Source organism: Podarcis cretensis (genome assembly GCF_951804945.1).
Source record: "Podarcis cretensis genome assembly, chromosome: 9".
Lineage (NCBI taxonomy): Eukaryota > Metazoa > Chordata > Lepidosauria > Squamata > Lacertidae > Podarcis > Podarcis cretensis.
The window spans coordinates 33,891,657-33,916,781 of NC_137178.1; the positions used below are offsets into that span (position 1 = coordinate 33,891,657).

Consider the following 25,125-nt stretch of genomic DNA (forward strand, 5'->3'; position numbering starts at 1 on the left):
TCGCTCAGGAGCCGCGACAGGGGAATAGTAACTTTCCGAGGCAGAGATTCCCCGGCAAGCGCCTCGGGAGTGGCAGGGCTCTTCTCTCTGCCTGAGACCGGCGCGCACGCGCGCCCTCGCGCCGAGTCGACTGGAGCGCAGGGTTCTCCCGGGCTCCCTCCCTCCTCCCTCCTCCTCCTCCTCCTCCCCCCTCTTTGCTCCGTGACGACAGCTGCTGGACGTGCGGCACATCCAATGGGCTGCCGCCCTGGGGCTGTGACGGCGAGACGATTGGTTGGCAGGAGCAGGTCGCTGCGCAAAAACAGAAGAGCCGAGCGCTCCGAGCTCAGAAACTGCCAGCCGAGATCGCGGGAGCTGGAGCTCGGGACGGGAGGCGGGCGGGCGAGCTAGCGCGAGGAGCTGCAGTAGCAGCAGCAGCACTGCTTAGTGAATGTGCTTGCAAGCCAGCGAGAAAGAGGCAAAGCAGCCGAGGAGGAGACGGCGGAAGGAAACTGAGCGCAAAGGCATGCAAGGAAGAGCTGGAGATTTAAGAGCATCTCAGCAAAGCCCCGGAGAAATTCAGGGAATTTAAAGTTTGGGGCTGCCGCTTTTCTCCCCATCCTTCCTCTGGCTGTCATATTTTTGTGGCTCTCTTTAAAAAATGTTTTAAGAGAGAGAGAGAGGACCTTCCCCGTCTCTCATGCTTTTTTCTTCATCGGAAGGGGGCATGCCCATCTCTTCTTCCCGCAGCCTTCCGCGCTCCCGCTCCGACCAGGAAGCCCAACGGAAGACAATCTTGAAACCGACCAGTTCCTCGGGATTTGCCGTGGCTACCGCTGCCTCCAGCGCCTTTCCGGCTGCCGCGGTGCAGTGCCAGGACTCTGGGAATAAATTAAAGCGGGCTCCTGTGTCTATATAGCCACCTACCTATTGCCTCCAGTTGGTCATTTCTTGCGAAGATCACCGATGAGGTGGGAGCTCGGCTTGGCTCCCTCCCGTGCCCATCTTGGGTGATATTTCTCCCTCCCCCAGCTACCCCCACCTCAATTTTTAAATTTATTTTAAAGGAAGGCGATGGGGGAGGAAAGAGAACATGAAAGGAAAGGAATCATAAATCCTTTCTAAAGCTCCCATCAATCTCTGGCGCTCCCTCCCCTCCCTCCCTCCCCGCACAGACACGGTGTTTCTCGAAGGAGGAGGGTTTTTTTTTCTTTTCCTGGAGAAGGGGGAAGTGTTAGCGTCGGGGAGGGGGGGAAATCTCTTTTCCCCTTTTGGAGATGGTCGTGCTATTCGTCTTTGCCTTAATCTGGATGGTGGAGGGAGCCCTTTCGCAGCTTCACTACACGGTGCAGGAGGAGCAAGAGCATGGCACTTTCGTGGGGAATATCGCCGAAGATCTGGGCTTGGACATTACAAAACTTTCCGCTCGCCGCTTCCAGACGGTGCCCAATTCGCGGAGCCCTTACCTGGACCTCAACCTGGAGACCGGGGTGCTGTACGTGAACGAGAAGATCGACCGCGAGCAGATCTGCAAGCAGAGCCCGTCGTGCCAGCTGCACCTCGAGGTCTTCCTGGAGAACCCGTTGGAGCTCTTCCGCGTCGAGATCGAAGTGCTGGACATCAACGACAACCCGCCCGCCTTCCCGGAGCCCGACCTGACGGTGGAGATCTCGGAGAGCGCCACGCCAGGCACCCGCTTCCCCTTGGAGAGCGCCTTCGACCCGGACGTGGGCACCAACTCGCTGCGCACCTACGAGATCACCCCCAATGGCTACTTCTCGCTGGACGTGCAGACGCAGCCCGACGGCAACCGCTTCGCTGAGCTGGTGCTCTCCAAGCCGCTGGACCGCGAGCAGCAGGCTGTACACCGCTACGTGCTGACGGCCGTAGATGGCGGGCAGCCCCAGCAGCGCACGGGCACAGCCCTGCTCACCATCCGCGTGCTGGACTCCAACGACAACGTGCCCGCCTTCGAGCAGCCCGTCTACACGGTCGCCCTGCCCGAGAACTCGCCGCCGGGCACGCTGGTGCTGCAACTCAACGCCAGCGACCCGGACGAGGGCCAGAATGGCGAGATCATCTACTCTTTCAGCAGCCACATCTCGGCCCGTGCGCGAGAGCTCTTCGGCATCTCGCCGCGCACGGGTCGCCTCGAGGTGAACGGAGAGCTGGACTTCGAGGAGAGCAGCGTGTACCAGGTGTACGTGCAAGCCAAGGACCTGGGCCCCAACGCCGTGCCCGCCCACTGCAAAGTGCTGGTGCGGGTGCTCGACGCCAACGACAACGCGCCCGAGATCAGCTTCTCCACCGTCAAGGAGGCCGTGAGCGAGGCTGCCGCGCCGGGCACCGTGGTGGCTCTGTTTAGCGTGTCCGACCGCGACTCTGAGGAGAACGGGCAAGTGCAGTGCGAGTTGCTGCAGGGCGACGCGCCTTTCCGTCTGAAGAGCTCCTTCAAGAACTACTACACCATCGTCACCGAAGGACCCCTGGACCGCGAGCAGCCCGGCGGAGACGCGTACACGCTGACGGTGGTAGCCCGGGACCTGGGCGAGCCGGCGCTGAGCACCAGCAAGTCCATCCAGGTGCGCATCAGCGACGTGAACGACAACGCGCCGCGCTTCTCGCAGCCCGTCTACCAGGTGTACGTGAGCGAGAACAACGTGCCTGGCGCGTACATCTACGCCGTGAGCGCCACCGACCGCGACCAGGGCGCCAACGCGCAGCTGGCCTACTCCATCCTTGACAGCCAGATCCAGGGCATGTCGGTGTTCACCTACGTGTCCATCAACTCCGAGAACGGCTTCCTGTACGCCTTGCGCTCCTTCGACTACGAGCAGCTCAAGGAGTTCAGCTTCCAGGTGGAAGCCCGCGACGCGGCGGGCGGAGGCGGAGGACCCGACGACCCCGATGTCGAGCAAGCTCTGGCCGGCAACGCGACGGTCAACATCGTAGTGGTGGACCAGAACGACAACGCGCCCGCCATCGTCAGCCCGCTGCCCGGGCGCAATGGCACGCCGGCGCGGGAGGTGCTTCCCCGCGGCGCCGAGCCGGGCTACCTGGTGACCCGCGTGGCGGCCGTGGACGCGGACGATGGCGAGAACGCGCGCCTTACCTACAGCATCGCGCGCGGCAACGAGGCCAGCCTGTTCCGCATGGACTGGCGCACGGGCGAGCTGCGCACCGCGCGCAAGGTGCCCGCCAAGCGCGACGCGCAGCGGCCCTACGAGCTGGTCATCGAGGTTCGCGACCACGGGCAGCCGCCGCTCTCCTCCACCGCCGCCCTGCACGTGGTCTTGGTGGACAGCGCCGTGGAGAGGCAGGGCGCGGGCGCGGGAGGCGGCGGAGGCGGCGCAGGGGCCGGCGGGGGGCTGGGTCCCGGGGGAGCTGGGGGCCCGGGCGGAGAGCACCGGCCCAGCCGCTCGGGGGGCGGCACCGGCGGCGAGACATCCCTGGACCTGACGCTGATCCTCATCATCGCGCTGGGCTCGGTCTCCTTCATTTTCCTGCTGGCCATGATCGTGCTGGCCGTGCGCTGCCAGAAGGAGAAGAAGCTCAACATCTACACGTGCCTGGCCAGCGACTGCTGCCTCAGCTGCTGCTGCTGCTGCCCTTGCTGCAGCCGCCAAGCGCGGGCGCGCAAGAAGAAGCTCAGCAAGTCCGATATCATGCTCGTGCAGAGCTCCAACGTTCCCAGCAACCCGGCCCAGGTGCCCGTCGAGGAGTCAGCCAGCTTCGGCTCCCACCACCACAACCAGAACTACTGCTACCAGGTCTGCCTCACCCCCGAGTCGGCCAAGACCGACCTGATGTTCCTCAAGCCCTGCAGCCCTTCCCGCAGCACCGACGCCGAACACAACCCTTGCGGGGCCATCGTCACGGGATACACTGACCAGCAGCCCGACATCATCTCCAATGGCAGTATATTGTCCAGCGAGGTAAGGCGTCTTGCTGCCCTCCGGGCTTCTCACAACCTCAGGAGCCACTTACTACAAGGGCACTCCTCTCCTCTCCCTTTGCTGTATCCCTCACTATCTTTTGCTAGACTTACAACAGGCCTGCCTTTCCTCCCTGGAACTGCAGGGGGCACATGTTGTTCTCCATACCCATTTTCCCCTCACAACAACCTTTAGAGGTAGACCAGGCTGAATGATGGTCACCCAATGAGCTTCTTGGGTGAGAAGAGTTTTAAATCTAGGTCTCACCTGCTCCTAGTCTGACACCCTATTATATCTTACTGGCTCTTGAGCTGTAACAGTTACCAACTATCAGTGCTGGAACCTGATGCGCTTAAATCAGGTGGAAGTTCCAAGTGACGAGTAAACTAATATTTACTCATAAGTAAGTCCCATTGCCTTCTAGGGGGCTTACTCCTGAGCAGCTGCACATAGAACTCTCACTTAACTGGTTGCATATTTTTCTCTAATTATTAATGTTACTACTGCTTTTACTACTGGTATTAAGTGTTACTAGCATTGTCTTGCCTTATAATCTCCCTGCTCAAATGCTTACAGGTCCCCAGACTGTCATTTATTAATTGGCACTATCAACCTGCTGCTCAGTTCAGTTCTCTTAAGTGGGCTGTAGATTACTACTACAGTTGTGGCAAGTAGTAGCAGATGAGTAGTCAGCTGATTTATGCCCTCTCTCCAGCAACACATGTGTTTCCAGCCACTGTACTGCCATCAAACTGCAGTGCAGCTTTCCTTCATCTGCACCATCTCTAATTCCTTCACTGTTATGTAGGCTGTCATGATGTCCAGTTACCTGGGGAAAAGCTCCACTGAACATAAGGGGACTTACTTCTGTGTAGACATGCCTTGTCCACCTTCTCTCTCTCTCTCTCTCTCTCTCTCTCTCTCTCTCTCTCTCACACACACACACACACACACACACACACCCCTCCTAAATATCCATCTTGCTCCATCCTGATTCAGGGCAGGCTACTTGGACAGCTCTGTGTGTTTTGAGGCACCTTTTGGTTTCAGCCAGTAAGTAGCTTCTTTTCAGAGGCAGAAGCAATGGTGCACTGGGGAGCATCTTAGAAATGGTTGCAGCCAAGCGCCCACACTATGTGCATTTGAATGAAGCTAGCCTAGCTTCTTCCTTTTCTGTATCAAAGCAACACAGCCCTGGGTCAGCTGCCAGTTTTTATTTTCCCTCAGTGCAGACCAATCCATGCATGTCAGGGAATTTTTTGCTGTTCGTTTGGTCCTTTAGTTATTTTATTACTCCTTTCAGGAACAGCAAATCTGAAATAGTTTCTGTAATGATGCTTCTGTTCAATGCAGTAAAGTTTTTTTTTGTGTGTGTGTGTTTTAATTAAAAAGCTGCCATTTACATCTCAAAGTGCCTGCCTGTATGATTAAGGTTGTGGGGGGAGTGGTGGGGTTTCTTGTGGTTATGAACATCTAACTATCAGGCAGCAGTTTTAATTAATTCAAGAATTAAGGATTTATTAATTAACTTTTCATGACGCTAGCAGAGTGGTTCCATATGAAGCATTTTTTGTTATAAAAGAACCATCTCAACAGAATGCAACCGAAAGCTTCTATCAAAGCTTAACATTCTGCCACATTATGCATGTTTTGTGTTACCCTGGTATGTAAAGAATTTTTGCAGATCACATAATCTGGACTTAACATTCTTCGATTAAAATGTGGTCTGCTGGGCATCTAATTGAGTGTATACTCTCTGTGTCTGTTACTGAGAGAAAACATTGTTTTGCACCTTGGAGAAGCCAATGAAGAATTTTTGATAATATTTGAAAAATTGTTCTTCTAGAACTTAAGAAGAAATATTCTCCTTGTTCATCTTTTTTAAAATAAATAAATAAATTTGTATTTCTTCTTTCCATATGCTGCAATGAAATACACAGTGGTGTTCAAATTGTAGGTTTATTATTCAGAATAAGTAGTACCTCATTTGACATTTTTCACCCATTGCTATTCAGTATAGGCATGGAATTCAAGAGTAATCTTTGTTTATTTGCCTTAGGGCTAATATTTCAGTCCTTGCCAATGTAAGGGAAGTAAGGAACTCATATATACCAGTGATACTTGTTTCTTGGGTATTATATGGCTTAACTATAATGCACTTATAGATCCATTATAATAATTATAGATACATAAACTGGTTTTGCCTGCAAAAAACACACTGGGAGTTCAATTATTTTTTCTAATTATTTTTCTAGACTAAACACCAGCGTGCAGAGCTCAGTTATCTAGTTGATAGACCACGGCGGGTAAACAGGTAGGACCTCCTGATTTCCTAAATTATGGCCCTAATTTTGCACAACCTGAGATGTATTTCAGCAAGTATGAAGGAGGACGTGGAAATGTGTTTACTGCAGATGTCGAATAATAGCTGGGGAATATAAAAATGAATTTGTTCAGACAGGAACATTAAGCAAAATAAATCGGCCCTGAATGAACACCTTTGAATTATGGCTTTTGGTGGGTCTTGCAGAGATTACCTGAAAAGAGAGTGGAATCTCATTTTGTGCTGGTCTGAAACGTGCCTCAAATACTTATGAGCCTCTCTTCAAGAACTGGCATATAGTATTGACTTCTCTGTGGAGAAATTAGCTTCCAAGTTTAAGCAAATTCAGCCAAATTATTCATAGCAACTCTCATAGGCAGTGTAATAATGGCTACTGACTGTCCAGATGGATTATTAATGCCTGGAAGTACAAGTTTTGTTTCTGATGGAAAGAGCTTCTTAGCAACAGCAACAGCAGCAACAGCAACATCAGTGCTGTGAGCGGGAGGTCTGGCTGAGTGCAGCTCCACATGTGGCCATGTGATGGCAGAAGAATGTTTTATGACTTTCCCTTTTTCCTGGGTGTTCAAATATTAAGCGCTTTTTTATGTTTCTAGTTCTGCATTCCAGGAAGCAGACATAGTAAGCTCTAAGGACAGTGGTCATGGAGACAGTGAGCAAGGAGACAGCGATCATGACGCCACTAATCGAGGTCAATCCTCTGGTAAGTCTGATAAGGGGGAATCTAAATATTTGATCTTTTAATAAGTGAGGCAGCAAGGGCAATTACAGATAGATAAATAAATAATAGGCCTGAAAGTAATGGGATACAGAGTGTTTGTTGTCTTTTTCTGCAGATGCATGGATGAGTTTTAAGAGTGTTCCATTTAATACATATTTATGTGTGTGAGAGTTTAAAAAACACACACACCACAACCTTGGCTTGCTCTTGAGAGCTACAGAGTTTTGGTATGTTAATGGTATGTGGTGGACTTTCCTTCCCCATTAGAGGTAGAGAGGTACTGACACATTTGGGAGCAGGCAGAAAAAGATAGTCAGAAAAGCTGTTGAGAAGATTTCAAAGCAGTTTGCAGCATCAACTGGATAGCAGGCATGGTTGAGTGATGCACAAGGAGTGTGCCCCTAGGGGTTTGAATGAGAAAGAGCGAGGCGGCAAAAGAGTCATGATTGAATGACAGTTGGATGGTGAAGGTTTGTGTGTGTGCGTGTGTGTGGTGATCAGTAGCTTCTCACAGGGTATCTTGAATATATGATGCCTTGCACTTGCAGGATGCTACTTTCTATCTCGTTAACCTGGCTTTTATAAGCCAATAAGTGGGCTGCATCTAATTGTGATATTTGGATTCATGATTGTGTGGTACATGGTGATTTGATCTTCACCGGCTTCTGGATGAAAAGAGAGCATAGTCTTGTGGTGGTGGTGGTGCTTCCACCAGTTGGAGAGGAGCAAGGATTCTTTTGGCATTTACATGGCTGTCATGCACACCTTACAGTATTCAGTGCCAGCTGTTTCTGAATTGTCATCAGCTGAGGCCTTGGAATCCAATCTTTGCATCAAGTCACAAAAGTTCAAGGGGCTTCCTGTTGGTTGTTACAGCCACACCTTTCAAGGTGATCCTCTGAGGAAGTGAGTATGTCTCTCTTGCTAGAACAGCCTTCCTCAATTGGGTCCCTTCCAAATGTTTTGGACTACATCTCCCATGAGCACCAGCCAGTGCTGGCTAGAGCTGATGGGAGCTGTAGCCCAAACCATCTGGAGAGAGGACATGAAGGTGAATCCCACCCTACTCAATTTCCTCAGAAGCACTGAGAGACGGAGTGGAGGCTGGCTGGTTGGTTTTTCAGCCCTTTGCTCTTCCAAGTGTGTTGTTTCTTTTGCTACGAGAAGCCTGGGTGCGTTGTAAGAAGGGGTTGGGTGGGGGGAGAGAAGAAAGCCTGTTCAAGGGCTGCTTTATATTACTGCAAGTCATTAATATGCAGACCTAATGAGACTTGAGGAAAGCCAAGAGCCTCTGAGCTCCCTGCTCCTTGCAGGGCTTCATGCTTAGTGAACAGAGCATCTATTTTGTGTCTGGGAACCTGACAACAAACCAGCTCTTGCCAGAAGTTTACATTGGAACACAGAGCCGCTCTCTCTCCCCCGCCCTTCTTTTCTCTCTCTATATCTGGCATATGGTTCCCCCTACACCGACTTCCAGATATATGCATTTTAGGCTCCTTCCTCCTCCAAGCTACCCCTAGTTCCTTTGCATCATTTCAGAGGCAGCAGTACTCAAGCATGATAAAATCCCCCTTTGCCCTCATCTCCCTGTCTGCTTCCTCCCCACCCCCTCCCAACACACATTTTATTGCGGTACTCATCTCTCTGAACATTTCAATCAGTTTATTCTCTCAACATAATGAACCATAATAACCAAATAGGAGAGAAAAGAATAAACATCTGTACAAAGGCCTGGAATGGAGAGGCAGAATGCGGGAATATAATCATCGTAATGCACATCAAGCAAAAAGCCATTTTAGTTGAGAAGCATCTACCAGTGTACTACACTTAGCTTTTTGTTGTTGCTGTTCTCTGTGTGTTTTTAATGGATTATCTGAAATTAGGGTATTTATGATGACCTGAGACTTTTTATCTGTTCCTGCATTGCCCTAATGCATTGATGCTATTTATTTGACAACATAGGGTCCAAACTTTAAAGGCTTCATTTTGTTTTAATCTAGTTATTTGTGATTTCAACACCAAAACCCAACAAGCTAAAATGCTTGAATTTAAACCAATTCTGATCCATTTACTTTAAAAAAACGCATGGTCTGTGGTATTCTTGACTTGTAGACTTGCCTGTTAAATTACAAGCTTGCGCAAATAAAGTGGAGAGGAATAAATTATATTGAACAATTTCTTTTGAGTCTAATTAGATTTAACATTTTGAATTGAAACTTTGACTTAAGTTAATAATTGAAATAACCAGTTTTGAGAAATTACTGCTAGGCATTTATGGCTATCGCTTTGCATAAGGATTTTTGCGGTATACTGACACTGTGTGAATCCATATTCATGGAGTGTCCTGGAATATCTCACCTTACTCCTGTGACTTTGGGATACATATATTAAGCTCTTTGATAAATGCAATACTTCCATTTTCTTCACATAGGTCACGTTTTCCCTAGCACCCTTTCTAACAAGTGGATCCTGCTTTCACTCTCACTCCCGTCCATTTTGCCTGGTTTATGCTATGAAAGAGAGGGAACTAGTTTTCTTTGAACTTCAGTAGCTAACAACGATCTAGAGGAGTATTCAAGGGCACTATATATTTTCTCTCATGTATACACACACACACACACACACACATATATATGAATGAAAAACAACAAAATTAAACTGCATTAAAGAAGGCTCTATATATGATGCAGCCAAATAGTAATATATAAATAAATAAATTAAGTTAAGTGTTTCAGCCTCCAACTTCATCAGTATTCTAAATATAAAAAATAAGAGGCTAAGGCTGGAATACTTAACTATCCCCATCTTCTTATCCACTTACTTACATATACAGGTGTGTGTGCTTGCATTATTTATTTATGGATGCAGAAGTTGTTCTATCCGTAGCAAATGACCACAATGTCTTTCTAATCCCCGCTTCCACTTTTGCTTTTAAAAATAGTTCATTTTCACTCTACATGTCTCCTAATGCTGCTCTCTTGCTTCACATTTTGCTTGTTTTCCTGATTCTGTTTAGTTTCATCTCATTCCAGAAGTGCTTGCATAATAGCACTGCATCAGTGATCTAATAAATGAAGTCACCTGGAAATTAAGGGGAAAAAATACATAAACCCTCAAGCTCTTTTCGTTTATGCCCTGTGTTTAGCATCAGGTAGAAGAAAATGCTGTAGTGTTCACTTTAGAGATGTCAGGTGTTTGTGGCAAGCTTGGAGAAAATGGTTCTTAGGGTTATGCCAGCAGGGATGCATAGCAACCATGGACCTGGTGTGAATCCTGTCTCTTGCATGGTGAATTCACTAGATAGCCTTAGGCAAGCCATTCACAGCATCTAACTCCTCATCTTCAAATAAGCACACAGTATACTTAGGTACAGGGACGCAGGTGGCGCTGTGGGTTAAAGCCTCAGCGCCTAGGACTTGCCGATCGAAAGGTCGGCGGTTCGAATCCCTGCGGCGGGGTGCGCTCCCGCTGCTCGGTCCCAGCGCCTGCCAACCTAGCAGTTCGAAAGCACCTCCGGGTGCAAGTAGATAAATAGGGACCGCTTACCAGCGGGAAGGGGACGCAGGTGGCGCTGTGGGTTAAAGCCTCAGCGCCTAGGGCTTGCCGATCGAAAGGTCGGCGGTTCGAATCCCTGCGGCGGGGTGCGCTCCCGCTGCTCGGTCCCAGCGCCTGCCAACCTAGCAGTTCGAAAGCACCTCCGGGTGCAAGTAGATAAATAGGGACCGCTTACCAGCGGGAAGGTAAACGGCGTTTCCGTGTGCGGCTCTGGCTCTGGCTCTGGCCAGAGCAGCGATGTCACGCTGGCCACGTGACCCGGAAGTGTCTCCGGACAGCGCTGGCCCCTGGCCTCTTAAGTGAGATGGGCGCACAACCCCAGAGTCTGTCAAGACTGGCCCGTACGGGCAGGGGTACCTTTACCTTTACCTTTACCAGCGGGAAGGTAAACGGCGTTTCCGTGTGCGGCTCTGGCTCGCCAGAGCAGCGATGTCACGCTGGCCACGTGACCCGGAAGTGTCTCCGGACAGCGCTGGCCCCTGGCCTCTTAAGTGAGATGGGCGCACAACCCCAGAGTCTGTCAAGACTGGCCCGTACGGGCAGGGGTACCTTTACCTTTACCTTATACTTAGGTACACCCGTAGGATTGCTGTAAGTGTTGCAGCTCGATAATCCTTGTGAAGTGCTGTAAACATTGGGAAATAATATACAAATATTAAAGGTTGTATACAGTTGGTGTCCCGCAGTTGATGGAAGGCAGTTAGTGGACCAGAGAGGGAGGTGATTCCCACTATAGCTCCCTGTGTCCCCAGGTCTTATCCATAGGGCCCACCAAAACCCTGAAGCAGATTTGGAGAGAAATGGGGGCCAAAAATTACCTCCTTCCCCATTCCACTGACAGATGCCTTCTGTTAGCTGATTCCAAATGGTATCCTTAGAATACCACCCTTAGAATGTGCTATATACAGCTACTAAATATACCTAGATTTCCCCTTTTTCATTAAGTGTTTCAGCACAACAACCCATTACCTAATGCAACTAAGCTTAACAGTGGCATCCTATAGATGTATAGTCATTGAGTTAAATGGAGCTTGCTTCCAGATAAGTGGGTCTATGATTGCCTCCTTAGTACATGTAATTGAAGGAATCCCATATTATTTCCCTATGTAGAAAGGGAAAGCGGGTTGGAACAACCTCCCTATGAAGCCAGGCTACAAAGTTTGGGGCTTTTAAATATAGTGGGGGCGGGGGGGGGGGGGAGTCAGCAAGGGACATGATTTCGTGGTATCAAATTATTTTTGGTGGGAAGAAAGTGGATAAAAGTTTTTCTCACTCTCTTATACTGCTGGAACCCAGTCCCCTTCAACAAACCTGAATTTTGGAATACAGTGGTACCTCAGGTTAAGTACTTAATTTGTTCCGGAGGTCTGTTCTTAACCTGAAACTGTTCTTAACCTGAAGCACCACTTTAGCTAATGGGGCCTCCTGCTGCCGCTGCTGCCACTGCTGCTTGATTTCTGTTCTCATCCTGAAGCAAAGTTCTTAACCCGAGGTAATATTTCTGAGTTAGCTGAGTCTGTAACCAGAAGCATATGTAACCTGAAGCGTATGTAACCCAAGGTACCACTGTACAGTACTTGGGAAGGACAAAAGGAAGCACTTCTTCACACATCCCATAGTTGAATGATGGCATGTGCTACTGCAAGTTGTAGTGATGGCCACCAATCTGGCTTTGGACAGCTTGAAAAGGGAGGAATTTGCAGAGGATAAGGCTATTAGTCATATTCAAGGAGGGTGCCAACAACAAGGAAGATAAGACCGTCAGTGACTTATTGCCACTTGTTCTACTGAACACCAGTTGCTAGGGATCATGTGTAGGAGAGTGCTGTTTGGTTGTATTTAAGTATTTAAGTAGACTCAGTGAAATTAATGAGTCTAACTTAGTTATAGCCATTAACTTGAATGGGTCTATGTTGAGTAGGACTAGCATCTTCCCAGCGTGTTTATGTTCTGCTTATGGGCTTCCTATAGACATCTGGTGAGCCACTATGAGAACAGAGTGTGTCATCCAGCAGGGCTTTTCTTATTTTCTTACGTTTTGTTTATACTGCCTGAATTTCCATCCCTCTGTGTTGAATTACAGATTGTAAACTCACTGGACATGGCTTTGCCTTATTGTACTCTGTAAAGCATCATGGACACCAATGGCTTTATACCAGTACAACATAATATTATATGTATTTTGTTTCCTGAAAGATGGAATGGTATATGATCTAAACAAAAGAGTCCAATTCCCTGCTGCAACTCACTGAAGTATTGTGGACTAGTTATTTGATTGAGATCAATTACAGCTCAGGAAAATCATTGGACTGTTCAGTATATTCCCCACATAAATGTTTTTATTGGGGTTTTAGAGGGGGGAGGAATCTCAAGAGTCTAAAATAAAAAGTAAAAAAAAAAAAACCAACAGGAAGAGTACAACAAAAGGAGAGAGAGGGTTGGGGGAAAAGACCCCAAAGTCAACAAATGAATCCTCATGCAGTAATTTTAGTGTAGACAATAAATTTGACACAAAGTAAGGGTGCTAGATTGTGACTTCAGGTGATATAATTGTGGTAGTTTTTGGCAGGATGTGCTCCATTAAATAAACACTTTCTGCATGTAGAATTATCTCCTGAAGATAAAGCTTTTTAGGAGTGCATCTAGTGGTGTATGTATGCCTCTGTCTTGGTGTGTGTGTGTTTTTTTTTAATCCATGAGTAATTAAGTTCTTGGCTTCTCTTCTGAGACTTCCAGCATAGGTGCTAAGTACCACTCTCTGTGTTTGTTTGCATTTATGCTGTGTGATATGAGCACCTGTCTGCCAGGACTTGGACCTCAGCCACCACCTCATTGCATCTAGATGTTCACGAAATAAACATACAAAAAGTACGCTGACTTGAGAAGGCTAGATTTTTCATAGGGAAAGAAAAAGGCAAGGGATCTTCTCAAACTTGAACATAGCTACAGTACAGATTTTTTTTTAAAAAATGGACTTGGATTGTAGACAAAATTTATGGCTTTGCTTTTGGGCACAGATCTGAATGAAACAGGGATAGAGTGACTGTCCAGTATGTGACTGGCTGAACTGCAAGGATTTATGTTTAGTTTTTGTTTTTAAATCTTTGCTTGCATCTGAGCATCTTAAGGGAATTGCCATTAAAAAGCCAATGACCAAGGTGTGTGTGTGTGTGTGTGTGTGTGTGTGTGTTTAATTTAGCAGGATTCTCTTGTCAAGGGATTTAAGGAACAATTATTAGCTGCTCAGATAAGAACCAACAGGGTTCAATTCTAGGAACTGGAAAGAGAATTGCATTGCTGTTACTGTGTGGAGGATGAGAAATGAAAATGCCAAAATTCCAAAGGAGCATAGATAGATATTTCTTATTTTTCATCCCAGGTTGTTCCTTGATTTGAATATCATTTTGGTGCTTTTATTTTCTGGGAAGACTTTTGTATCTGTTAGTTGTTTCCCTGTAGATGCTATCCTTAAGATTGTTCACAATCCACTGGTCTAGATTCTGTCATGACGTTACTGTAATATCTAAAAAACCTTGCGGTGACATAGGGCACAGATGGAAAAAAAGATGCATGTAGTTGAAAGCAAACTTTGAAGACTACTTTTGCTGCCAAAGAGCTGGGAAGTGCCTTTTATTATTTAAAAATGTAACTGTTTTGGAAAAAGTAGGTGCAGTTGGCAGGTGGGAGGAGGGGAGGAGGAAAGAAAGTCTGGCATACTTATTACTTACAGTTGCAATTTTTAATTGGATAATTAGAGACTGATACTTTGAAGATTATTCAAAATCTCTAGAGGCTTTCTGTGCAAACTTTTCTCTTTCTCCTCTTAATTTAATTTAATCAAGAAGGAACAAATCTCAAAAATGCCTAACGTTTGAGAGCAAATCATGTTATTTCATGTAAACTTGAATGCCTTATAAAGGCTTCGTTATTGTGAATAGCTAGACTGCTTTAGCCCCATTGAATTGCACTTCCACACGTAGTTATAACCTACTTCCCTGTTTAAGTTCTCTTGCAAACTGGGTGTTGACTGCGGGAGGAGTTTCAAGCATACCCCTTTGTTACTTCAATCAATACTACTGTTGACTGTAGTCTTTATAATCATGGCCTTTTTGGTTTCCCTAGTTTATACCCCATGATATGGCTAGTGGCAGTGGAAATTGTTCAGAAATATAGATGGAGTGTGAGAGACAAATTGTTTGTTTGCTCGTGTTTTTTGTTTATAATAAATGAGATATACTGAGGGATATTATTGACAAGTAACTTGTACTAGTTGTTAGAAGAACCCTTTTGGCACAGCCATTGAAAATCCATAACTCTCATTTACTTTTAAAATCCCAGTTTAACATGTAATGGAAATTTCCCCCTTTTTTTTTTCAAATTCAATTACCATTTTTAATTCAATCTCCCCCAATGTAGATTTGGCAGAAATAGTAGGTAAGTTAGCAGAGAGAGACTGCACATCATGTTAGATTTATGACAAAGCTGAGATGGAAGTGTTTGAGTGACTGAACATTTCCTTTATATATAAATCAGTAAAGAGATTCTTGGTTTATTGAGAAGTTCAGAGGAAGCAACCACTTCCTTAGTCCTTGGCAGGGCTCTTTTGCACCAAAGTTTACCAAATAGTGAAAAAGCTGTGTTTTAGTGGTAAATCAACAAGTGTTAGTGATAACACCAGCCATTCATTGACTAGTTGTTTATTTCTTGCAAAATAGCTCTCCAAGTCTAAAGAAATGTATAATTACTATGATTTCTGGAACATCATAAGCCACAAACATGTTTATTTGGTTTTGCTGGGTTTTTGTTTGTTTGCAAGAGGAGAAGTTACCCACATTCAGTCTTTTGGGGTGGTACAGGCTATAATTGTAATGAAATAGATGGTATATGAAACCCAACCTAACACTGTAGCAGTTGCCTTCTATCCTAAATACACGCTCCAGGCCATAAAAAGACTTTTGGTGACATTGCATAAATGGAAAATGGTATAAAACTTAAAGAAACTGGTTTTGTGCTTGGTGGTTTTAAATCACTTATTTGAAGCCACTGCGCTTAAAATCTGTCAGTTTTATGACTGCTTGTTTCTACATCTGTCTTCAGAGCTGTTACAGAAAACAAAACTGCAATGCAATAGTGCAATAGACATGGTGCATAACAACAATTATAATATTCCTACTACACAATGCAACAATTCATTCAAAATGTATCAAAGAAAATTAAGACAGCATATAAAGCAGGTTCCTGGGAACCAAATGTGGCCCACCAGGCCTCTGTAGGTGGTCCTTGGGATTCAGGCCACACCCTTCCCCAGGCTCCACCCCTCACTGAACCTTCTCTGCATCCTCCTCTTGTGGTTTTACCTGTGACAATACGTCTTGCTTGCCTAGATGGAAGGTGGAGAGTGGCTTGTATTGCCACATACCCCACTGAAGGTTACCATTGAGATATTTTGACCCTTGGGTTGCAAGAAGATTCCACATTCCTGGCATATATTACAAAGAGGCATATGACAAACTGTGAAAATAACCCTAAGGTTACCATTGAGATATTTTGGCCCTTGGGTTGCAAGAAGATTCCACATTCCTGGCATATATTACAAAGAGGCATATGACAAACTGTGAAAATAACCCTAAGGCAATGAGATTAGTATACAGCCACCCCCTTCCCCAACTTCTGTCCTTCTGTCGTCTTCTGATAAAGCCTACTAATGCAGGAGAATAGGGCATAGCAGGTAGATGGTAGATACGGTCTCTCTTTCTGTAAAGTAGAGCACAAAGCCCAATCTTGTTTCTTCCTCTAAAAGGTTTTCATTATTAAATATTACATGAGAGTGGCAGAATGTGCAATCCTAAACACACCAGTTAGGGTATAGGTCTCATTGAATACAGTGTGACATGCTTCAGAGTAAACGTGCATAAGATTGCTAGCTTGCCATAAAACTACATTGCAATCTGATCTGGGGGGAAAAACACACACACCCCAGAGCCAATTCAATTCCCAGACACTGAGCCATTCACAATCTCTCTGTTTACTGAATCTATGCATCACCAGCTGTGCTTCTATTGCTCCAATTCTAGGTCATTATGACACCATGAAGAAACACCTGTTAGAAACCATTTGGTAAAATGTCACCCTGTTATAGACTGCTTAAAAATGGGAGAATGCACAACTTGAATTAAAGTCTGCATTTTTGCCAGTGCAATTTCTAAACCAGAATCTTCATTTCTCTTTATTGTATTGTAGGATGTAATGGTCTGATCATTTCAGTCTTCAAGGTTTGGGGGGAAGAGACATTTTGTTTCTCCTATTGCTAAACAATTGGGATTTTGTTGGCTTTATGCTAGCAAAAACACATTTGCTAGCACAAGGAGAGCCACCCAGTTTTCACCACTGGATTTGGCAGAAGTTGGTGGAAACCGGGTCTTGAAGAAACACTTTTGGTTGTGCAACCTGCCATTGGCTACAACCCTTAAATCCATGCTTGCCTAACTTACGTTGTGTGTGTGTGTGTGTGTGTGTTAGGATGTGACTCAGGCAAAGTTTAGCACCTGAATCACAAACATTATACCCCTGGGAGTAGGGCCCATTGAAATCATGGTAGTTTTTCTGAGCAGACCAGCATTTTAAAAGTTCCTGTGGCTGATATCCAACATTAGTCATGTTCTGGGCAGACCCATTGAAATCAGTGCATGAAAGTAACTACAGTCCGTTGTTTCAATGGGTCTATTCTGAATGTCACTCTGTTGGATAGCACCTGTTATTATCAGTTACCTGATGACATGGGAACTTAAAGTGCTTAACTAGGGTTTGATTATACCTATTTATAGTAGCTATTGTATCGTTTCCTATTTTGCATTATACTATATTATTGCACAGCATTGTACAACATGTTTAATTCACTGCATTTAGCAGCAAAAATCAAAGGAGTTTACAATTTCATAGATGTTTCACAACTGCAAACAGGTAGTTTTGAATTGGGGGAGGAATGACCTAGACAAGGAATATAATATAGTTTTACTTGTTTTCTCATGTCTTTGTGTCAGTTTCCAAAACTGAAATTTATTTTCAGAAGCCTTTCTGAACAAATACAGAGATTGTGACTGTAATGAAACTTGAAATCCTTCTGGATAATATTATGACTTATTTCTTTATATTTGCTTCATTTTTTATGAAATATAAATGTTAAGCTATGTTTTAAAAATCAGCTTTGCAATTGCAATATCTGCTGGAAAGTTACTAGTTGGATTTATTATATAAAGAGAGGAATATTGCTGGAGAAATGTTGAAAATGTCTCAGAATGCCTTTTCTGTCCACCCCTTTTCTTTACCATTGTGTCAGCAAAGAAATAAGCTAGCCATTTATTTCACAAACCATTTGTATGTCTCGGATGCTATTCCTCCCCTAAATCTTTAATCCCAGCTGCCGTTCACGTTTGCATTCCTCAACAGCTCACCGATTAGTAATTTACTTCCAGACTTCTGCATAGCAATTATCAGTAGGTTACAGTCAAATCCAGACTTTGTATTGCACAAAGCTTAATTTAAAATAAAACTGTCATTATAAAGTGAGATTAATCTTGAGACAAATCCCCTTGTGTTTCTCTAGTTATCAAGCACTTGTTGGTAATTGGGTGGGATACCTTATTTGCAGAAAATTTGCTAAGACACTGCTTCTGCTTATAAAAGCTGCAGCAGAATTCTTAATATGAATCTTTGCTTGGAGGGTAGTGTGGGTGGGGATAGCTGATACTGACTTAGGACAGTGGCTACATAGTCTTTTCTATAGTAGACATTTTTCATCAGGAAAATGTAATCTGTAGGAACCAGCTGCCATTCCCGAATCCTGACACAGAGGAGCTGTACACTTTAAAGGTCTTGTGGCAGATTATTCCTTTCTCTGCAGTCCGCAGCCTGCCAACTGACTTGCAAGGCTGCCATGATGCAATGCCAGTGAGTCTTGGCTCTAGGTTTGGGAAATGACGATCTGCGGCTTACAGTGATGAACATCTGATGGTGGCCAGGCTGTGTGGATCATTTTGTTGGTGTTGAACAGTATCTTTAGTGTTAATGAGTTTTGGTGTTTTGTTGGAGCGGTAAGCTTTGTGTTAGGGAAGGGGGTGTGTGATTTTATTGCTGTTGTTGTCCAGCCAAGTCAACACGAGGCTTTCTTCCACTGTTACATGTACAAATTCAGCTCTAAAACCTTTCAGTTCTTTCTCCAAGCAAAGCCATGAAAAACAACTTTTGACCACTGAATTCTTAAGCATGCAGTAATATCACTCTTGAGCAAACATTGGTTATTCCATTCCACTCTTAACGACTTCAGCCATCACTGCTCCTTCAAGAAACCTGTCCTAGTGTCTTAAAGGAATCAGTCTATTGAAATGCCTATCGGAAGATAGTCTCACTTGTCATTTAGAATTCTAATAGCTTTAAAGGATTTGTAAGCAAACAGTTTCATGTTGGCAGGGACCAGTGTTTGCTGGTATAGAGTAAGCATTAACACGTTTGTCAATAGTATCTGGATCTTTGTCACATCAGGCTTCAGCTACCCTTAGTGCCACTAATTAGAGTAATTTCACAATAGGCTTTTTTTATAGCTACTAATGTGGCTTAAGGGACTGTAAAGTAGATGGTAGCAGAAAAAATAACTTGGAAGAAATGGTGCCAAAGTCTGGCTCTTTTAGGTCATGTTCTTTCCTCCAAAATAAAGTCCTTAATCTTTAGCTTATCTGTATATTGACATTTTCCACTAGTCGAACAAGTCATCTTTCCTCCCCACTATGCCACCCTTTTTGTGTCATACTAACCCCTTGTTGACGATTGTTGGGCATCAAGCCACTGCCATTACCATCAAACACAGTGGGACCAGCTCCCAGATAGCTTGATGGAGGAAGTTCACAAGATATAATAATAATAATAATAATAATAATAATAATAATAATAATAATTTATTTATATCCTGCCCATCTGGCTGATCCTCCCCAGCTACTCTGGGCGGCTTCCATAGAAACCAAAAATACAGTAAAATCACACGTTAAAAACTTCCCTGAACAGGGCTGCCTTCAGATGTCTTCTGAATGTCAGGTAGTTGTTTATCGCTTTGACATCTGCTGGAAGGGCGTTCCACAGGGCGGGCACCACTACCCAGAAGGCCCTCTGCCTGGTTCCCTGTAGCTTTGCTTCTCGCAAAGCTTTCCTGTCATCTTATGCTTGCTTTGCCATTTGTGGAGCATTCTAGCACTTCCTTTCTTTTTAAATGAAGGTGCTGTCTTTTGAAGACTGAATGATCAGATTCTTTATTGGGAGAATGAAGGTGATGAAAAAAAAAACACCCAACTCCTTTTTGATCACCATACATCTATCAGCAGCTGGTCATGATGCTGAAGATTATATCTACAGTTTTTCTCTCTTTCCTGCTTGTAGGCATGGATCTCTTCTCTAATTGCACGGAGGAATGTAAAGCCTTGGGCCACTCGGATCGGTGCTGGATGCCCTCTTTTGTCCCTTCTGATGGACGCCAAGCTGCGGATTACCGCAGCAATCTTCATGTGCCCGGTATGGACTCTGTTCCAGACACTGAAGTGTTTGAAACACCAGAAGCCCAGCCAGGGGCAGAGAGGTCCTTCTCCACCTTTGGCAAAGAGAAGGCCCTTCACAGCACTCTGGAGAGGAAGGAACTGGATGGACTGCTGTCTAATACACGAGCGCCTTACAAACCACCATATTTGAGTAAGTACTGTTCAAAAGGCTGCTAGAGAGTTTTCCCTTGATGGGAATAAAACTCCATTCCCCAGGGTGCTTGCTAGGAATAGAACAGTATACCAGAGGCAATGGGGGGAAGAAGCCCTGAATCCCTTTGGATTAATAACCACTGAAGAGAACAATGTTGATATATTATTATTATTTTTTAAAGAAAATGCCTATGGCATTTTAAGTTTGTAACTTCTAGGACCTTGTTGAAGATGGATTTGTTTTTTTAAAATGCTGTTTTTGGAACTGTTGCCCTAATGAATTTTTTAAAAGTAAATAGTTAGCAAGACAAGTATTTCCTCACATTTGTAAGCTGTTTGTGGTGCTTCTTCATTGGGACTACTTGTGGTACCAAACTTGTTTTGTACCCAACAGCTGCTTTGTTCCCCATTGAGCAAGGCTTGGCATTCATTCTCCGATTCATATTTCTCTGCTGCTGCTGCCATCGCCTTTTGTTCTCTTGACCATCCTTCATGGGATGAACTTTTAACAATCTTTTCTGGAGCTTTCTGAATTCTTGAGACCATTGTAAGTATGATGGCGCTTGTGTGTGATACAGAAGATGGTGCATAGGGTTAGGTGAAAGAGGAGAATTCCTTATTCATTTCCGTGCCAAGTGGAGTGCCTTGAAATCACTCTTTGGCCCGAGATTCTACATTGCAATGCTTACCAGCCCATTATGTTTTATTAGAAGATCGTAAAGTCTTCCCTTGATTATAAGTGCTAAGGATGAGTCTGTGTGTCTGGAAATGAAGAAAACCAGTGCCTTCATTTAGGAAGTACAGTGGCTGCAAAGGTTGCAAAGATCTTTCTGAAAGAAAGAAAAGCAAATCTAATTGATGAGAGTGGTAATGTCACCACTGAAATACAATATAGCAGTGCTTCCTTTCCTCAGTTCTGCCCTCCCCTCCCCAGTTCTGTCCTAGAGGGATCCCATCTTAAAGCGGGAATTTATGCTTTATTTATGCTTATTTTAGCTTTTAGACTAAGAAGCCAGACATAGCAGAAGCTTCTGATTCCAGCTTTGTATATTTTAGTTTCTAGCAGCTGATGTTAAGGCACATCACTTGTTCCAAAAAGAAAAAGAAAAAAGCCGAAACACCATTTAGTTGTACTTCTTGTACCTGCTGGGTTACCTTTGAACTTAATGATCTAGAGGAGGATTGACAGATCTTTTTTTCACTGTTCAGCAGATCAGCCATTCCAAGTGCACCCTTCACTCTAGAGATAGTACTTCAGCCATGCATTCCTAATAACCTTTTCATGATTTTAGGTCATATGTTTCAGACCTGTAGCATTGTACATTTCTTTAAGGTGATGCCTGAGCTTGTTCAGTTAAGGTAGTGTATCTTTTTTCTTCTGATGGCTGAAAATGAACAGCAACTTTGCAGTGCCAAACAGCTATAAGAGGTTTATCATCCAAATTCAGCCTGTTCCTGTTGCTTCTGCGTTTTTAAATCATAGACCAATCTGCATAGCTGCCCCTCTAGTTTGTTTATTTTCTCATAAGTTGTGATGTACATTTGAAGATTTTTAAGCCTGCGCAATGTGTTGGTGGTATCTGAAAGTCATTTAAAGGGGATTCAGGGAATAGGGATTCAGGGCTGGGGTTTTTTGTTTTGTTTTGTTTTGTTTTTTGCATCTAGACTTCAGGCTAAAGCTATATTAAATCTAAAATCAGGCAGGTTTTCCCCTACCTGCAATTAATGTTTTCTTTTGTATGAGGTTAGGTTTTGAACTTCATAACAAGCAAGAGTTATTTTAGAGAGAGAGAGAGGTAGGTGAAGGAGAAGAAACCAGCTATTGAAGAGCACGATGTTTCATAGAGTTGAGAAAATATTTTACAATGAATAATTTCTTTTTTGAACACAACAGAGAGAGAGAGCCTATTCTCAGTTGCAATTCTAAGAGAAGCAACCGAGTTTATTCAAGTGGTAACTAGAGTCGAGCTATAGTGACCACAGGCTAATTAAGTTTAACATTCTCTTGGGGCAAATTGTGCCCCCCCAAAAGTATCAAGGAACTGTTGAAAGCTACAAAGGGGATTAAAACAAACAAACAAAAAAAGCTAATTTAGAAAACTCTTAACAGAGCAAGGTATGCTACCCATGTCTGCAGCTGGGGGAGGGAGGGCAGCCATACTTGACCCTACAAATAAAATGCCTATTGTTTAAATTGTGTTATTTCTTAGCTTCAGGATGGGAGGAGAGAAATATATTATTTGCATATTATTAAACAAGTTTAATTATTCAAAGGATAAAGAACAAAGCAATCCCAGAAACAGAATGGATAAAGTCTAGAACTTCAGTCTGTATTTCCACTGGGACTTTTGACTCTATTAATTTCCCAAGAAGCAAGTTCCTAGGATTGAGGGAGAGCTGCCCCCAAACTCACACTGCCTGTGCTGAAGCCCCTGGGTGTGCTTGAAAATGTTTCCCCGAGCAGCCTTTGACATGGGAAACATACATTTGGAGAAATGATAACAGGGAATGGGAAGGGGGGCAGTGCAACAGGCAGCAGCTGCAGACTTAATCCCATCATGAAAGCTCGGGGATAGTGAAGCAGAGCTGGTGAATGGCCTGGTGAGAGTGTTTGTTGTTGAAGAGGTTGTGTGGCAGGAGAACTGTAGGGCTATATAGAGAGGTTTGAGAGACCACATTTGGCCCATGGTTTCCCCACTCCTGTGATAGCCAAAGAATGTATACTTAACCAGAAATGTAAAAGAGGCATATACATTCTGCACCGCAAAACTTCAAGATGCTAAATAGAGCTTCACAGAGTAAGTCAGGTATATGGAGTGGGTTAGTGAAAATTACAGCTAACTCAATAAAATATAGCATATATCTCACATAACTAATAAATGCCCAAGCCTAGCAGTTGCGTGTTTAAAAGGTAGTTGGAACAGCATAAAAATAATTTAGTTTAGCAGAGATCGACTCATAAGATTAAGCAGATTCCAAAGTAGCTGTTATGACAGTTGCATTCATTTTATCTGTTCATGTCAGGTAATTAAGAGGCCGCATCTGAGAATAAGAAGTCAAGTGACAAAGTGCTGGAACATACTAACACATTAAATAAAAATAAGTTGCTTATACCAGATGGTATTCATCCAACCGTTGCATATGATTTTCAGGGGGGAAGTTGACTTTATTTCCAACAGAAATAGTCCTGTCCCTTGTTCTAGATAAATTAAACTAGGAAAATGTTTCGGTTTGCAATGCTTTATAATTGCTGTGGTTATCAAATCTCATCCATTTAGAATGGCACTACTAAAAATTCAGGAGACGTCATAAGGATTGAGAGACATGAAATGTCTAAGAGAAGAGTAGTCCTTTTCCTATCTGGCGACATTTGTAAAGACAGAATATGAGCAAATGGGTTCTGGGTCATACAGATGCAAAGCACAATTCCTGCAATGGTAGGAATGATAAAGTCTGTTGAAGCAGAGAGGACAGACAGCAGAAAGGGTTAAAGGACATGAAGTGGAAAACCAAATGGGAATAGAGTGGGAAAGGAGACAGTAATGAGTATATAAATGGCAGGGAAGTTGTCCCCTTCTCCCATATGGACAGAGAGAATCTTGAGACTGTTACATATAATGTTAGCCCCAGATTGTAAGTATCTAGATAATAACGGTATGTTGCGGAAGCTCTGTAGCTCAGTGGTGTGCAATCAGTTCCAACATCTCCAGCTAGGGTTATGAAGCTCTCCTGTCTGGAGCCTTAAAAAAAGAGCAAATGTGATATTTATTCTTTTGGAGTTATTTAATGATATTAAAGAGTCAAAAACCAAGTAATGAGATTCTAAGATTGGACTGAGACCTAAACGGAAGTTCTGTGAACTACCTCAGAGGCAAGTCCTATTGAATGGGACTTTCTACAGTCACTAAAAGAGATAATTAATCATGGCAAAGACTTGAGACTAGATGTGCTGATCGATAGCTGGCTTAAAAAAGGTTTTTAGGTTGCTTGTCCAGCCTTTGGGAAAAGTGACCAAAGGGCGTTTTATTAGACTCAAGTTGGCATCTGCCTATAAAACTTGAGATGAGGAGCTGATGCTAAGTATTTGATACAGCCTTGGCTCTGGTCTGTTCAAGTCAGGTAGAATGTAATCATATATTGAAAAGCCTTTCTTCTTCTTCTCCAGCTGAAGAGATAGGAAAGGTTGCACTCCAGGTGTTGTTGAACTATACCTAGCTAGCATGGCCATTGGTCAGGAGTGATTTCAGTTGCAGTCCAAAATAGTGGCGGGCACCAGGTTGGGGAATTTTGAGTTAAGCATAGGCTGAGTCTTTCCAGATAGCCCATCTCGCAGCCGCCACGTTTTGAAAGTCACTCCTGAAGGTCAGTGCCCCTCTGCAGTTAAAGAGGCTACAGTTAAAAGTGAGGATGAAGAAAGTATTTTATAATTTGTGATGGCAACAAGCAGAATCCACACAGGGCTTTTATTTAAAGATCCTCTGTATTTGAACCAAACCCTTGCTGACTTCAGTGGGATTATTATGCTACTCAGACGAAACCACATAATTCAGATGTTATAACCGCAGCCTGTAATTTGGCCATGGATAATGGCATGGTCAGAAAAAAACTTTTGAGAAGACAAGCTTTCAAAATAACAACTCATGTACAGTAAGTGTCTGGACCATATCAGGATGTAAAAGAGACCTTTTACTATGCCAGATATACTATGTGCAGAATTTCCCACATTTAGTCCACCTGCATTTTGAGATATTAAACCTATAATTCTATACATACCATACCTAGCAGAAGCAAGCCCCACTGGCCATGCTGATATGTTCTTCTCAATAAACATGCATAGGACTGCCTGCAGTTCTAAAAAAT

At 44.3% G+C, this 25,125-nt stretch overlaps 1 protein-coding gene across 9 annotated transcripts in view; it reads left to right on the plus strand.

Moving 5' to 3' along the window:
• Positions 1-334: 334 nt before the first annotated feature.
• The window catches only part of PCDH10 (protocadherin 10), a 55,075-nt gene continuing 30,284 nt past the window's right edge, over positions 335-25,125 (plus strand). For 4 of the 9 annotated variants that reach the window (XM_079989422.1, XM_079989423.1, XM_079989424.1 and 1 more), the window contains exons 1-4: positions 335-3,914; positions 6,170-6,228; positions 6,855-6,961; positions 19,958-20,263. In XM_079989422.1, the coding sequence (XP_079845548.1) occupies positions 1,257-3,914; positions 6,170-6,228; positions 6,855-6,961; positions 19,958-20,263 (3,130 nt within the window). In that variant the 5' untranslated portion in view covers positions 335-1,256. The remainder of the gene's footprint in view (positions 3,915-6,169; positions 6,229-6,854; positions 6,962-19,957; positions 20,264-25,125) is intronic. The other 5 variants (XM_079989426.1, XM_079989427.1, XM_079989428.1 and 2 more) reach the window with 2 other exon arrangements.